Source organism: Zingiber officinale, chromosome 6A (genome assembly GCF_018446385.1).
Source record: "Zingiber officinale cultivar Zhangliang chromosome 6A, Zo_v1.1, whole genome shotgun sequence".
Taxonomy (NCBI): domain Eukaryota; kingdom Viridiplantae; phylum Streptophyta; class Magnoliopsida; order Zingiberales; family Zingiberaceae; genus Zingiber; species Zingiber officinale.
In genome coordinates this window covers 146,050,320-146,067,025 of record NC_055997.1, presented here as the reverse complement: position 1 = coordinate 146,067,025, position 16,706 = coordinate 146,050,320, and the positions used below count along the sequence as shown (strand labels likewise).

Below are 16,706 nucleotides of genomic sequence, written 5' to 3'. Positions count from 1 at the left end.
CGCTAATTACCAATAGAAGAAAAAAATTCTAAAAATATTATCATTCCAATTGAAATTTATATATATTCTAAATATTTATTTATTAATTAATTTTGGCGGTATTAGGGAAAAAAAACGTTTACGGGCGGACGGATTCTGTTCGGACGGTTTTGAAATAGAAGGGATCCGAATCCGATTTGCGTAATTACACATTTATCCTTATCATGATCTGTGTCGTCTGATTCGCCGGTGAACGCACCGCAGCCATCGTCCTCTCAACATTATTTTATTGAGTCTCATCAGGCTTTAACCTACTCCGCTTTACCCTTTATAGTCGACAAACTACGTGTCGATTTACCATAGGTCGATACGTCTGCCGTACTCCCTCCCTGCCTTACGTCTCCCTCCTTTTAATTTTCTTTGATTTCCCTCCATCTCTTGCGCTTTCCGGTCTAGGGTTTAGGTTAGATTCCTCAGCTGTTCTTCCACGACGGCGAGTATAGAGATCGAGGTGCAGGAGCTATTGGGAGGACCGGAGATGGGATCGGAGGTGGCCTCCGTCGTCCCGAGCTCGGTGGTCCAGGAGAGCCTCAAGCAGTTAGAGAGGCAGCAGGAGCTCATCAGCTGCTGCACAGTGCTGTGGAAGGAGCTATCAGACCACTTCTCCACCCTCGAACGAGGCCTTGAGAGCAGGTCCGAGGCCCTCCGATCCAAGCGGCAGTCCCTCGATGCCTCCACCCAGTGCGCCCTCGACTCCCTCCGCCATCGCGAGCTGTCCATCGAGGGCGCCGTCGACCTCGCACTAGCCAAGCTCGAAGAGCGCGCTGCCGCTGCTGAGGCCCTTGCGGTTGCTGCTGCGGAAGTCGAGGAGCTTGATATCGCTGGAAAGTTGCGGTCTTTGTGCACAAAGATGGATTTCGCTGGTTTCTTCGATTTCGTGGTTGCCAAAAGGAAGGAGCTGGAGCTTCTTCGAACGGAGCTTCCTGTGGCCCTCTCTGATTGCATTGATCCTGCCAAATTTGTGTTGGACGCGATCTCTGTGGTCTTCCCTCTGGATAAGAGGACCGTGAAATCACCTAATGATCTTGGTTGGGCATGCGTGATGATTTTTGAGTCTCTGTTGCTGGTGTTGGCTGATCCAGAGCTGGGATCGACCAGGCCATTGGTGACTCGGTGCGCAAGGAAACGGGCTGAAGAGATGGCAAAGGAATGGAAGGAGGGGCTGGAGCATCGTGGAGGATTTGAGAATGTTAAGCCACCTGATGCACACACATTTCTCCAGCATGTGGTGACTTTTGGAATTGTAGATACGAATGACAAGAACCTATACAGGAGACTTGTGATCAGCTTTGCCTGGAGGAGGCAAATGCCCAAACTTGCTATTTCCCTAGGACTCGAGGATAGTATGGAAGGTGCATCCTTTTATCTTTCTTATTTAGTTGTTGACTTGTACGATGAGATTTAATAATTATGATTATAGTGATCCAATATGTAATTTGTCAAGTATGGGGCATATCAGATGTACAGTCGGAAGCTAACAATGTTCTCTCCAGCTTTTCCGTAGCTTTCTTTATTGCAGCTTCATTTGCAGACGTATAGAAAGGCAGGATCTTGTGGTCAACTCATCTTGGTTTCCCTTTTGCACATCATAATAAATATCAGTATCGATAAGATGCAAGTTCTAGAAACTCATGCTTTATAGACATTGCTTGCAACATTTTCTTCAACAAGAAACTGTTTGTGGCAATTGTTTTTGAACATCATCATTTTTTTTAGCATCATCCATCTGCTGCTTTGCTGCAATGAGATGCTTGAAAAACAAGTATATTTAATGGAATGGGATTTAGAGGATATTTCAACCTGCTTGTTGTAAGAAGATATATGAATATTTTAAGTTTTGTGATTCTGTAGTTCGTCTTGATTCATTATTAATAAATAAAACATGTAATACTTATATAACTTGGTTTAAGTTGATACAGAAGGCTGGATATTTATGGCTAACAGAACAGTGAATGTGTTATGTTGCCTTTCTGTTGGTTCTGATAATGTGAAATTCTTTGTTTTATCATTTTGATTGATAGTTGTTGCATTTAAATGCATGCTTGTCTTCTCTTAGGTGTTATGATGGAGCGTTTGTGTTTGAACCCTTGTTGATTGAAATCTTAGGCTTCTTTTCTCTGTTTGCTTGCAAACTTTTTGAAGGTGGTCCTGAGTTCTTGTGATGGAAATTGACATCTGTGTTGTCTTCTTGTATAATATTTTTGTTCTTTTGCTTAAGTTTAGATTTTGCAATTGTGTTGGATCTTGAAACATACTCCAAATCACATATGAATATCCTGCTCTGGCTAGGGTAAATACTAAAATTGTACGTTTAACTGTGATGGATATCCTGCTGTGGTTTGTCAGATTCAAGGTTATTTTGTCTTCCAAATGCTTGACCTTAAAAACTCTTTTTGATATACAGATATTATAGAAGAATTAATTGACAAGGGGCATCAACTAGATGCTATAAACTTTGCCTATGAGGCTAGCCTCCAAGACAAGTTTCCTCCTATTTCCCTGATACAATCCTTCCTCAAAGATTTGAAGAAGTCAACTTCAGCATCAGGGGACTCTAACACCAGCGGGCAAGCTGTGGTATGGGTTAATTCTATAGTTATTTTTTTTGGTTGAAGTTTAGTATCTATAATCAATCAGTAGATTTCTAGTCCCAAGTAATCAAAGTAGATTTGGATAATTATGTTGAATTACAATATTTTTTCATGTAATTGCGTGAAGAATCTCTACATCACTTGTAGCTTGTCTAATTTAATGAATTTACTTAGAGGATAGTGGTGCTTATTCTGTTCCTCTGCAGAATAGCACTAGCAGGAAAGAACAGTCAACTATTCGGGCTGCTATCAAATGCATTCAAGATCACAAGCTTGAATCTGAGTTTCCACTAGAGAGCCTTCAGAAGCAACTCGAAACATTGGAGAAGGTGAAGGTGGAGAAGAAAAAGCCTGCTGTTTCTAGCCCTTGTTCCAGCACTGGCCCCGCTAAGAACAGCACTGGCCCCGCTAACAAGCGAACACGGGCCAACCATGGTGGACCAATGCCCCCTGCCAAGGCTGGTCGCACAACGATCAATGCCTGTGTTTCGTCTTTCCCAACCGCTCCTGCCTATGTGCGATCGCCCTCTGCTCACACAACATACTCTGCTCCACCTGCTTATCCTCACACTGTCTATGGCAGCAGGAGTCCACCAGCCATCAGGGAGCCATATGGATACCCAGTTGAAGAAGTTTCCCACATTCCACTCGGCTCAACATACCCTTCACCACCAATGAACTACCCAGCCTATGGCACATACCACAATTGCGGCATCGGAGGTTACAACAATGGGCTGGCACCAGGCTATCAGCAGGCTTACTTCAGGTAGGAGGAATAGGAATGTGGTTGACTTGTGGCTGATTCAATCACTAATAATCCTTAATCATTTGCTTAATGTCATATTTTGTAGTGGCTAACTCAAACTGTAGGATCCATCATCCATGTGTGCTTTTCTATTTAGTTTGCTTTAGTCAGGTTAAGACTTAAGAGCAGCTGTATTTCCCCTGCTGTTTGTAAATCATGTCGGACTAAATCTTAATGTCTAATAACTTCTCGGGACAGTTGTGGTAGTGCTACTTACTCTACTAGATGCTTGCTGTTTATAAAATGTTTAGTATCTTTTTCCCATGTTGGCTGTGGCATATTAAATAATGATCGTGTTAAAAAAACTATAAAAAGTCCAATGAAAATTGAGCAAAAAATCAAATTTTAGAACTCATAAAAAAAAGGCATCTAAAAAAAAATCAAATCAATGCTCCTTCATAATTTTATTTCAAAAATACTTCTAAAATCTAATATTATTGTAGAAGCTAATAGTTGCTTTTATAATATGTATTAGTTACTCGTTAGTTTTTATAATGGGTAGTAGTTATTAAGTAGATTTTATAATATGTATAAGCTATTCAGTAATTATAATAATGTGTTTTATGGTGAATTTAGGATATAGAATTTATATCATGTAGAAATTATCTTGTAGTTGCTGTAACGTGTAGAAGTTATTTTGTTATAACGTATTTAGTGTGAGTTTATAATTTAGAATCTCTAAATACATATATCAAAATATTATTTATCAACCTAGTCAAAATTACCAAAATCACTTTAAAATAGCTAAATGTTGCTATCCTAGAATCTAAACTCATCCTAGATAAATTGTATCATCTACTTGGTAGTTTTTACATGTTGTAGCACCTGCTCGGCAACTTCTACACGATGTAACCCTAAATTTTAAATCATAAACTCATTTTAAACAAATTATAACAATTACTAAGTTACTGATAAATCTAATTTTATCGTAAAATGTGTATCAAATAAAATAATGAACTCCTTCCTAACTAGTGTAGTATAGGGAATGGTCCGAATTGTCTCTCAAAGAATGTAGTCAGTGAATTTATATCTTAAGATCGAATTTATTCAGATTAGAGTTGGGGTTTTTGAATACTAAAGCTAAGAGCAAAGAATGAACATGGTGCAATGGACAAAATTAGAAATTTACTAATTACAAACATGGTAAAATTAAAGTGGACAGATTCAAACTAATTATGAGAAGAATTCATGGCAATGAAAGCACAATAATCAAGTTTCTAACCTATATATGGTAAATGAGAATAAGGAAACTAAACTACCATTGCGGACTAAGCATGAAAAATAAAGAAAACAAGCAATTGATCTTTCCATAACGACTACATTGGAGTAACAAAGAAGTAACAATAAACAAACCCTAGCTAAACCTTGTAACACTAAGCAACTAATAATCTGGATGAACACTAACTAACCAAAACTGAATTGAATGCAAAAGTCTCTACAAAATCCAATTACAACTAACTGGGACAAAGATTTGACAACCAAAAATCCTTACAACACGAACTAGGGCGACCCCAGCTCGAAGTGATCGGGATCGGAGAAGATAATTTGGCGATGATGGTGAGCAGAGGAGGCTAATCAGAGGTGATGGCTGGACTTCGATATGTTGATGCTAAGGTGAAGCTTGAAAGTGGATGATGGTCGGATCTTTCAGCGCTCAGATAAAGGGAGTCGTTAGTGAGGAGATGCATCAATGGGTAGAGATGGCGATAGCTTTGGCGATGAAGATGAAGGAGCAGGTAGGGAATCCTCTTACCTTGATGAAAAGTGGATGGCAGGAGGAAGAAGAGATGATCAGACTGAGGAAGGGAACCTTGACCTTGCCTCATAAAATGGAAGGACATCAAGTGGATCGGATAAGGAAGATGGTGGCCGAAGCTTTTGATGGAGATGAGGATGGACGAGGAAGGGAACCCTTGACCTCAGTGGAGCTCCAGTGGCCGACGATGGATCAGGAAGAAGAAGATCGCTCCTCTACTTCGCATGATCACGCCCCCTTAGCAATTTTACGACCCCTAGAATGAATTTGTAACATCCAATTTAAATCAAATCTCATATTTGAACGGACAAATGAGAAGCTTCAAATATGATTCAATGGCTATATCAGTTCAAATCTAGATCAAAAACTCCAGATCTTGATCAATGACTACGATCTACAATTGATTAATTAGATATAATCAAATTCTTTCTCACCTTTGCTTATTAAATAACGATTTGTGTTAAAAAAAATATATAAAAGTTGTACATTTTATACATCTTATCAAACTTTTTATAAATTACAGATGAATGATAAATAGTCTAATAAAACTGTGATTTTGCATTACTTTTTTTTAACCCGTTATTGAATTTTATTTATTAATTATTTTACAAAATATAAATAATAAATTGAATTCTTATGCGGACATGCACGTGGTCCGCACATGATCCAAACCCTTCTTATTTCCAAGGCTCGGAGTCGGGGCGAAGTTGGCTATCATAGAAACCCTAATAGAAACCTAGATTTCGGAATCGTCGGCAGCCGAGATCACAACCATGTCGATGTCGAAGGGTTCGAAGATGCTTCAGTACATCAACTACAGGATGCGCGTTACCATCCAGGATGGTCGCCAGCTCGTCGGCAAGTTCATGGCGTTCGACCGTCACATGAACCTTGTCCTCGGCGACTGCGAGGAGTTCCGGAAGCTCCCTCCCGCCAAGGGTGCCGCCAAGAAGGCCGATGGAGACCGAGAGGACCGCCGCACCCTCGGCCTAGTTCTCCTCCGCGGCGAGGAGGTAGTTTCCATGACCGTCGAGGGCCCCCCACCTCCCGACGAGTCCCGCGCGAAGGCCAACGCCGCGGCTGGCCTCGCTGGACCTGGGGTAGGCCGCGCCGCCGGCCGTGGCATCCCCACGGCTCCCCTTATCCAGGCACAGCCTGGTCTCGCTGGACCCGTCCGTGGCGTTGGCGGGCCAGCTCCTGGGATGATGCAGCCTCAGATCTCGCGACCTTCTATTCCTCAGCTATCTGCGCCACCGATCGCGTATCCCCAAGTTCTCCGTCCGCCTGGCCCGGGGCAGGTTCCTGGTTTCCCAGGCCAGCCACAAGCAGTTGGCCAACGCCCACCTGGTGTCATGCCCATGCAGTTTGCTGCTAGGCCAGGAGGTCCACCCCCTCCATTCCCTATGCCCCCGCCTCAACTTGGTCAGAGGCCTCCATTCCCAATGCCTCCACCGGGTATGCGGCCTGGTATGCCTGCTCCTCTTCCCCCAAGGCCAGGTATGCCGCCACCACCTGGTGGACAAGTCCCTATGTTTGCTCCGCCAAGACCTGGAATGCCGCCGCCACCACCACCGAACCAACAGCAAGGCCCAAGCCAGTAGTGATTTGTGTCCTGGTATGTTTTTTTTTTGGCTCTTTTCTGTTCAAAATTATTCATTGGTCATATATTTGGGTTTTTTAGGATTATATGTTATGTTTAATAACAATCTCTGTAATTTAGTAGTAACTTATATATTTATTATCTATAGTATTTAGATATGTTTAGACTTTAGTGTTCTTAAATTAACGTAGTTGCATTTTTGATTAAATTGTTCCCTTTTACTTATTTTTCAAACTAGAAACATTAGATGTATAAACATGAATTCTATATTATAGATAGGTTACTTGGCTTACGTTAAAAGAAGACAGTCTCCCTTTTGTGATGTGCATTTGTTATTAGAGATACCTCACGATATATGCACAATAATATGTCTGTTCTTTTCACAACGATGCAAAGCTGACCTCAAATAATTGTGCCTCACATGGCTTTATGAAGAAGATCATACATTGTAACCAAAGAGACGACACTCTTGAAATAACTGTAGTATAAATAAGATCAACAATGTTCTTTATGTTGAGTTCTCTACTTGGGTCCCTTCTTTTCATCCTATTTTGAGATCTTTTCATCTTATCTTTCAATTATTTGACTAAGAAAAGTCATTGATGGTGCCTTGAGAAATTTTGTTCCCGATCAATTTTGAAGAAAAAAAATGCAGTTTTGTGTTGTCCTTGTTTATTCCAGACTGATCAAGGTGATTCCCTCCAGTCCTGTAGATTCATGCAAATTCTTTGGTTGATCCTTAGGTGATATTTAATTTCTTATAAAATATCATCTGTCTCAGTCGATCTTGACCCAACTTAGCGGGTCTGGCTTGCATGTGTCTGTCTTATTCACCTGTTGCTATATGGAATTTATGGTATCAATTTATTTGATGAATGCATCTGATTGTTTAACATAGCCTCACATTTACACAGTTTACATTATGGCCAATTTAGAAATTGATAAATTGATCTGGTTGGACCAGAATTGTTTGAGGGCAACATGATTCTTTTTAAAATAAGTATTTCTAAAAACTGACTTGAGTGGGAAATTTGCTCTTCTGTCACATGCTTCAGATGTAAATGAATGTAAATGATAGACAATAGGTGTGATTCAGTTAAATAGTCAAATTTTTATAAAAAGGATGGTGATATGAAGAGACAGTTGCTTTCTAAGCTAGGGCAATCTGTCTTGCAGATCAGAACATCATAAGATATTCCATATGCATTTGCATCTATTATTCAATATATTAGATAATATGAAGTGATAATGTACCTACTGTAACTCATAACAGTTGTATGTTTAGTACACTTATGCAACTCCATGTATATGCTCCACCATAACATTTCTCAAGATTTATACAAGGATAGATCAATTTTATTATCCTATCATCACTCTAGATGTGGCACACTCAAAACTTTGTTTGCATAACTAAAAAACTTACAGATGTGATGGTGAATCGACTTGCTTCTCTGTAAAGTTTTAGAATCTGTTCTTTCCCTCTTTCTACAAACCAAAGAACAATTACAATACTTAAATCATATTCTTTTCAATCTAAAAAAATCTTACGACAACGTGGAGTTTGTTTTTTCTTCTTGGAACATCATTTCCAGCATTTGATCATTTTATTCATATTTTTCCCTTGCCAGGTAGGTATCCTCATCTTTTTGATATCCTTTGTTGGATTTCTTACTTCAGCTCTATCAGCTACTCCTACGGGGAAGGAAGGTAAACCTTAGGTTCGGAGTTAACGGTGTGCAAACCGATAGGTAATGTGTCTTACATTCAAAACTATGTCATGTAACTGCAAGTCTTTCGTATGCTACTGATGCTTAACTATGGAACCTTATGTGCCACCTCTATTTGCTCTCAGGGCTTTGTGAACTTTGACTTTCTAAATATCTTGCATCCCATATTTCTAAGTCTTCGATTGCAATTTTGTTAGTTGCTCATGCGAAATAAGAATTATCACCAGCTAAATTTAGGTTTGTACATTTTGAATTTCTGCTGCTGCTGCTGGGCTGCTAATAGCCTAATATGGGTGATGCCATTTCACTTGATTGATTTGGGCTCTTTCTCACGCTCGTGGCTATGTTATGCTGCATTGGTATAGTTCCTGTTTTTCTTCTCAAATGAATCACATGAATTCCAAATTGGCCTATTCGACAGTCGCATGTCAATCTTACTCCTTTACCAGTTCAAGTCAATTGGACAGCGTAAGCAGTGACTCATCCGATTGAAGAAAGACCGAACCTGGCCAACACAGCGGTGAACTGGAGACCTGTTCAACAGTCATGACAAGAAGCCAACCAGGGAAAAAACGAGACTGGATCAAATTAAATATAGCCTCCGTTGGCACTGACCACCTGCCAGTTCACCCACTCGATGCCGTCGGTGCACACGAACCCCACCACTGGCGCGATGTCCTAAACCTCCTGCAACGTCCCAGTGGACACTCCTCTTCACCAACACTCCTCGCTCTTCTCCGCAAAAAACATCTCTGTCGCCACAGGACCTGGAGCCACGCAGTTGGTAGGGATCCCCGTCCCCTTCAGCTCCGTCTCTAGTACTTTCACCATTGCCTCCACTGCCGCCTTCGACGCTGCATTCACCCTGTATCGTGGCTTGAGCGATGCCACTAGCGAGGACGTGATGCACATGATCCCACCCCTCTGCCGCAGACCAGCCGATTTGCGGCCTCCCGATAGCAGAGGAAGGCCCCCTCGGGTGTCAGTTCCAAACCTCATCTGTGGTGGCGGCCAGGGTTGGGTACTTGTCGCCGAGGATGCCAGCACACACAATGAGGATGTGGGCTTGGCCGCCGAAGGCATACTCTACGGTGTTGAAGATCGATCTGACTGCATCAGCATCAGAAACATCAGCGTGGATGGTGATGGCGCGGGCAGATTGGTGGGAGGAGGAGTTGAGCTTGGCAGTGAGCTGATCGGCAGCGGCGGAGTTGGAGGCGTAGACGAGGCTTTGAGGGAGGCAAGGTGGGAGGTGATAGCGTGGGCCGATGCTGCACGAGGCGCCGGTGACGATGGCTATGCAGTCGGAGAGAGGGAGGGCGGCGGCGGCCATGTAGTTGATTGGCTTAGGGTACTATATTAGGGCCGAAGTGGTAGGTTAAGCAAGAAAGCAAACAAAATTCAGTGCAGCGTCGAATGGCACCCCATCGCAGCAAGATAACCATGCTGCTCCCAATGAGTCCCAATAAGATGCCCTTCGATCTTATTCGTAATGAAGGGGTGCAGATGAGCCTTAAATATGAAAACATTTCATATTTTCATTTTATTCGAGCCCAATAATACGTAGGTACTCAAATTCGAGTTTGAAAAATACATATAATAATCAAATTGCCAAGAAGGGCCTGAACCAATCACCGCTAAGTCATCCTACGAAACTCCCTGGTATACTAGTTGTATGCATGGGTAGAATGATCCTTCGACTGATGGAAAAAGGACTGCTCTTGGAGTCCTTCGCTCCATCAGTGAAAGGCCTTTGACCTCGGAGAGGAGAACAGGTTCTGTGGATCATTTTTTATGATCAAGAGGATGGTCCTTTCACATGGATTGATGAAATAAATGACCTCCACTCATAAAATAGATGGGGATCATTCATCTCCACTAATACATATGAAGGGACTATCTCCTGAATCGTAAAAAATGGTCCAGAGGATCTGGTCCCCTCGGAGAGGCGTTTCTCTCGTCGAACTTTGGGAGCAAATCCTTTGGACCTTTTTTTACAGTCCAAGGGATGATTCCTTCACATACATTGGTGGAATAAATGACCCCACTCATAAAATAGGTGGGGACCATTCATCTCCATCAATACATGTGGAGGGATCATCCCCTGGACCGTAAAAAGTGGTCCAGAGAATTCGGTCCCCCTGGAAAGGCGTTTCTCCCGTCGAAGATTCAAGCGACTGCTCCTTGTCCTGACTGACATTTTAGCGGGAGCCATAATTGAAGAGTGAGGTGCTTTAGCCAGCCGTAACAGCCTCCAATTAGGAATTTGAGGTACCAGAACTAATGAAGTAGGTATCTTTGAAGGTGAAGGATTTGTCAATGGATGTCTTTACAATACATCCTACACCATAGCTGTAATAAGCTTATTGAAATCCTTCTAAGGGCATCCACAATGCCGTTAATACTTGGAGTGCTAATACCGACGTGAATACTTTTAGTTGTATTGTAGCATTAACGGTTTAATTCTTTGAACCTGTTAATACCTACAAATTAAAAAATAAATAAAAAAACATTAACATGTTCATACGTTAATAGCAATATGGATGCCCTAAGTCATGATGATGGTGACAGATTTTCCAATGTCATTCATCTAAATATCCCAATTCAAGTTCTTAACTTAGTGTTCCTACATACGACGTCAATTTGTTCCTACCTGAGACCGTGTCTTCTATGTTGACGAAGTCGTCGAACACCGAGGGAGGGATGGACCGTCAGGAACGCCTACAAAGCTTAAGAGAGAGAGAGAGAGAGTTAAAATGAACGTCAAAAGTGTCCTAACTCAACTATTCTGATACTCAAGTCAAGTCTCCCATGGGGGTAAAAAGAAATAATGAAGGTGGAAGAAGAACATCAAATTAGAATAAAAAATGTGGGGGTGAAAAATGTGCCGGGGGGATGGTGCCCATGCTTGCTTTTCAATATAGGTGTTACATCTGTTGGGAAAAAGCTTACACATAATAGAGATGATCTGATTCTACTATATGTCGAAGAACGACGGATCAGACTCAGTCGTTGAGCGGATTTCGATGGATCGGACTCAGTCATTGAGCGGATTTTTTTTTTGAGCGAGTAGATCTGCTTCAATGCAATCTGGGCTCTAGATTTGCACCCTCCTTGCACACCCATACATGAGAGATAACCTCTCCTCATGCATTTGTTCACATCCTCAATACATGTGAATCAATATAAACTAATCAACATGCCTTGAAACCTCCAATGTGAGACTAAAATCTCATTCACAATAGAGCTTCTATCCTCTTCCACCTCTTCTCTATTCACAAATATTCAACAACATCATCATGTTCTAAGTCTACGTCACACCAATCACCATATCTTGTTAGTCACATCACCTCATACTTAATGTTTCATAGGTCATATCATCTCATGATCCATACATCCACCTCTTACGTGGACCATGCTATGGGTATCAAACTTTGGTACAACAAGGCTAAGTCCAGTAAGATGAGTCGAGATGACTGAGTCAAATGATGGAGTTTTTTGTCGTGTGATTATCATCGTCCAAGTAGAAGTGGTTGAACTGGAGGGATTGCCCTGTCCTAATTTAGTCGAATGGTGGAACTTCTCGTTTCGATTCAACCGAGCTAAATGGTGGAGCTTCTTTTCTCACGTCAGCTAAGTTAAATAGTGGAGATTCTCATCTCAGAGCTATCGTTGTCCGAGTTAAAATGGTTGAGCTCGAGAAATCGGATTGATCGAGCCGAATGATGAAGTTTCTCATCTCGAGGCCATCATTATCTGAGTAAAAGTGGTTCCTTGTTGATCAATTTTTTACTTTGACTCATTTCAATATCACTATTGACGTTCCCACTACACGGGCTTTTAGTAGTTCTCATCGGTTATCAATCTAAATAAATAAAAACTTACCAATTTATTCATTATTTACGATTGTATCGATGTTGGATTTGAATGTGTTGTTTTTTTTCAAAAAATTTTTCTTCGTCTTTCTCACGAATTCAACTGATAATTTTAATTCAGATGTTCAGGCGAATTAATCTTGAAGTCAGTTTTTTTTTAAATTTATAATTTAGCTCAAATTTAATAAAATTATATATTTTCTTATAATTAAAATAAGATTTACGTTCAAATGATCAATATAGAACGAACTAAAAAGCAAGGAGAGTTGGTAGTACACTAATACGCTCCTTATAATAACTCAAGCAAGGAGAGTCTATCGGACATCTGAAAATGAGCCGAGACATCAAGAGTAGTCAGTCAGGCATCTAAAAATGAGTCGAGCGGTCTAAAATTGGTCCGGACATCTCGATTTACTTTCCTACTGTCTCATCCGATTTGCCGCAATCTGACAGCGTAAGCAATGACGCATCCGATTCGAGAAACAGCAAACTCGGCCCAGACAGCGGTGAAACCAGAGACCCATTCAACCATATGGCGTCAATTAAACAACTAAACAAATACAATAACAGCCAAGCCAGCCACACAATTTTTTTTAAAAAAAAACATTTTATTAATTCCTCGAGGAAAGCGAGATGGATCAAGCGGTAATGACGAAGCCTCCGTTGGCTCGGACCACCTGCCCGTTCACCCACTCACCGCCGTCGGCGCACAGGAAACCCACCACCGGCGCGATGTCCCCCACCTCCCCCAGACGTCCCAGCGGACACTGCTCCACTATCCTCTTCACCAACTCCTCGCTCTTCCCCGCGAAGAACATCTCCGTCGCCACCGGCCCCGGCGCCACGCAGTTGGCCGTGATCCCCTTCCCCTTCAGCTCTTTCGCCAGCACCTTCACCATCGCCTCAACCGCCGCCTTCGACGCCGCGTACGCCCCATACCCGGGCGGGAGCGCTCCCACTGCCGAGGACGTGATGCACACGATCCGGCCGCCGCCGCCGGGCACGAGCCGATTCGCGGCCTCCCGGCAGCAGAGGAAGGCCCCTCGGGTGTTGACGGAGAAGGTGCGGTCCCAGTCCTCGTCGGGAGTGGCGGCCAAGGTCGGGTACTTGTCGTCGAGGACGCCGGCGCATGCGATGAGGATGTGGGCGCGGCCGCCGAAGGCGGACTCCGCGGCGTCGAAGATCGATTTGACTGCGTCGGCGTCGGAGACGTCCGCGCGGACGGTGATGGCGCGGACGGATTGGTGGGAGGAGGAGTTGAGCTCGGCGGCGAGCTGATCGGCGGCCGCGGAGTTGGAGGCGTAGACGAGGACGAGGGAGGCGCCGAGGGAGGCAAGGTGGGAGGCGATGGCGCGGCCGATGCCGCGTGAGGCGCCGGTGACGATGGCTACGCGGCCGGAGAGAGGGAGGGCGGCAGCCATGTAGGGGATTGACCTATGGTAAGCAAGCAAAATCCCATTGAAGCGTTGAATGGCATCCGCTTTATTTATAGGGGAAAGCCACGCGACGGTAAGCGGTAGGAACAATGATCTGATTCTCTCGGTAGTCGGTAAATAATGGTTTGATTCCCTAGTGGAGTAAAGGTGACATCAGTATTCAATATCATCACCCCATCGTAAAGTACAGATCAATTGAGAAGATATTTTACATCCTAATCTTAGGGCATTCTAATGGAGGACTAAATTATTAGATATTTTACCCATTTTTTATGGCACCATTAATGTCTAACTCCAACTTATTTGAGATCAGATCTTCTAATCTATAGAAAAATAAATAAGGAAATGAATCATTTATAATTATGATTAGATCATGCATGTGATTTGATCGTTGATCCCGTAGTAAGAGCGGGCCCCCCCCTTCAGACAAAGTCAACGCCAAGTTAAAGTCACCGGAGCAGCCGCTCATCCGAGGAGAGTGTGGTCCGACCGGACGGACGACCGTAGACGGCCGGCCCGACCGGACTACCGGCCGCCCGATGGAATCGAATACCCGGAAGGGTCCGGCCGGCTCGCACTTATAGTTGGAAGACCCTGTCAAATCGGGGTTCCGACGCTCAGTTAAAAAGGTCACGGACCGAGCTGACCTTTTGACCGGTCACAGTCATAAAGCGCCCCTGTTTATTCGCCTCCACCAAGCACAAGTAAACCATTGCGTATGTCCGGTCGGATGTTTAGGGAGATGTCCGCTCGGACGACAAGTTTTGGAGCAAGGAAAAAGACCCGAGGATTTCTCCTCTGACAACCGGTAGGTTTCACGTGTGTGTCATGCTCCAAATCTCGTGACAGGGGATTTTGTTGTCCCATCGAGGGCATGCTTTGACTGTAGCGATATGGGTCAGGTAAGTTTTCTGACAGCCACATACCTAGGAAAGGACAGGTAAGCTTTCTGACAGCCGCATACCTAGGAAAAGACAGAAGACACTTATGCACCTAGGTACGTGTGCCCAGACCCTTCATAGCTCTATATAAAGAACCTCAGGTTTCGCCGGAGAGGTACGTATTCTGAGATTTTGGAAGCCACTTTGTTCATCGTAGCTTACCTGACGCCGGGACACCCCTTCCCAGCCCGGCTTTGTTGCGCGAGTTCACCTAGGCGCTCGAGGATCCAGCAGGGAGCGCCGCATCCCCAGCGTTCGTTGACTCTTGATTCGAACAGGATCAAATTGGCGCCGTCTGTGGGAACGCACCTGCATTCGAACAAGAACAATGGACGAGGCTGGACGACAACACACGGTGGCGCTTTCAACAGAAGAACTCGATGCTCTGGTCGAGATGAGGGCCGCCAAACTTATGGAGCAAAAACAAAAAGCATCAGCCGAACGACCGGAGCAACAAGCAACATCTGCGTCTGGTGGCCGAACGGACGCACCTCAAGCCACCGTCGCATTCCACCGGGCCTTATTTCGCACCCCTGAAGCCGCACCAGCTCGAAGAGATAGAGGCTCTTCTTCAGACGAAATGCCAAAGCGGGATGACAGAAAAGGGAAAGCCCCCCGGGCGGACTCATCTCCCGAGCGGATCAATCGCCAATTTTTGGAGGCTATTCTACAAGACCCTCTGCCCAAGCACTACGTGGCTCCGACGATCGGCGAGTACAATGGAACAACGGACCCGGATGATCATCTGGGTAAGTTTGATAACACAGCTACACTCCATCAATATAAAGATGGAGTAAAATGCCGCGTCTTCCTTACAACTCTCTCGGGATCGGCTCAACGGTGGTTTCGGAGGCTGCCGGACGGGTCCATCACTAGCTTCAAGGACTTCCGAACGGCCTTCCTCCACCACTTCGCTAGCAGTCGGCGTTATCAGAAGACAAGTGTCAGCTTGTTTGCCATCAAGCAAGAGTCAAGAGAATCGCTTCGAGCCTACATCCAGCGATTCAACCAAGTGGCGATGGATATCCCAACGGCCACATCGGAGACGATGATGAATGCCTTCACTCAAGGCCTTGTGGATGGGGACTTCTTCCGGTCGCTCATCCGAAAGCCGCCCCGAGATTATGATCATATGCTACATCGGGCCAACGAATATATAAACGTGGAAGAAGCACAAGCCGCCCGGAAAAAGGAAACTCCCACCGAGCGGGCACCTATTCATGCCGAGCGGAAACAACACGCCGCTCAGCAGCCACCTAGAGGACCGAGAGCTGAAGCAATCCGATCCCCCCACGCCAGGTCGCAAGTACAAGAAGTGGCGGCCGCTCGGCCCAAGCCAAAGAAGAGGTGGACCCCTATGTTCTGCACCTTCCACCAGACGGATACGCACAACACGAGGGATTGTCGAAGTCTTCCTTTCGTGGTCAATACCGTTCCCAGGAAAGCCGAGCGACGGTCTCCTCCCATCGACAGGAGACAAAGGACCCATGAAGCCGACCGGACCCGCACCGAAAGGCGACATCAACAGACACCCGATCGGCACAGATCTCCGAGACAGGAGAATCGCCGGGCGTCCAGAGAACGGTCGCGATCGTCCACTCGGGAAGAGGAAAACAGGAGCAATACTTCCCGGGGCGAGATCAACGTTATTGCTGGAGGGCTGACCGGAGGAGACTCCAACCGAGCCAGAAAGGCGGGCGTTCGGCAGCTACAGATCCACGCAGTCGGCTGTAGCCAAGAGCGGGCAAGTGGACCGGAAATCACTTTCGGTCCCGGAGACTTGGAAGGAGTAGAAGTGCCCCACGACGACGCTCTGCTCATTAAAGCGGTAATAGCAAATTATACTATTCACCGCATATTTGTTGACACAGGGAGCTCGGTCAACATCATATTCAAGAAGGCGTTCGATCAGCTGCAAATTGATCGTGCCGAGCTG

At 44.5% G+C, this 16,706-nt stretch overlaps 3 protein-coding genes and 1 pseudogene across 4 annotated transcripts; 2 read left to right on the top strand and 2 right to left on the bottom strand.

Moving 5' to 3' along the window:
* The first annotated feature begins 402 nt into the window (after positions 1-402).
* LOC121998535 (FRIGIDA-like protein 4a) lies at positions 403-3,632 on the top strand. Its single transcript, XM_042553497.1, has 3 exons — positions 403-1,391; positions 2,444-2,616; positions 2,837-3,632. The coding sequence occupies exons 1-3, from the start codon at positions 518-520 to the stop codon at positions 3,398-3,400; spliced, it is 1,611 nt and encodes a 536-aa protein (XP_042409431.1). The 5' UTR covers positions 403-517; the 3' UTR covers positions 3,401-3,632.
* A 2,244-nt stretch (positions 3,633-5,876) lies between these two features.
* On the top strand, positions 5,877-8,692 carry LOC121998533 (small nuclear ribonucleoprotein-associated protein B-like). 2 transcript variants are annotated; one of them, XM_042553496.1, is made up of 2 exons: positions 5,877-6,806; positions 8,469-8,692. In XM_042553496.1, exon 1 carries the CDS (start codon positions 5,965-5,967, stop codon positions 6,790-6,792), a length of 828 nt encoding a protein of 275 aa, XP_042409430.1. In that variant the 5' UTR covers positions 5,877-5,964; the 3' UTR covers positions 6,793-6,806; positions 8,469-8,692. The 2 variants fall into 2 exon arrangements, with proteins under 2 accessions (XP_042409430.1, XP_042409429.1); XM_042553495.1 differs by having other exon boundaries at positions 5,880-6,806; positions 8,420-8,692.
* A 65-nt stretch (positions 8,693-8,757) lies between these two features.
* LOC121998534 lies at positions 8,758-9,988 on the bottom strand (annotated as a pseudogene).
* A 2,912-nt stretch (positions 9,989-12,900) lies between these two features.
* LOC121994541 (NADPH-dependent aldehyde reductase-like protein, chloroplastic) lies at positions 12,901-13,847 on the bottom strand. The gene has a single exon (XM_042548539.1). The coding sequence runs from the start codon at positions 13,812-13,814 to the stop codon at positions 13,032-13,034; it is 783 nt and encodes a 260-aa protein (XP_042404473.1). The 5' UTR covers positions 13,815-13,847; the 3' UTR covers positions 12,901-13,031.
* Positions 13,848-16,706: the final 2,859 nt, after the last annotated feature.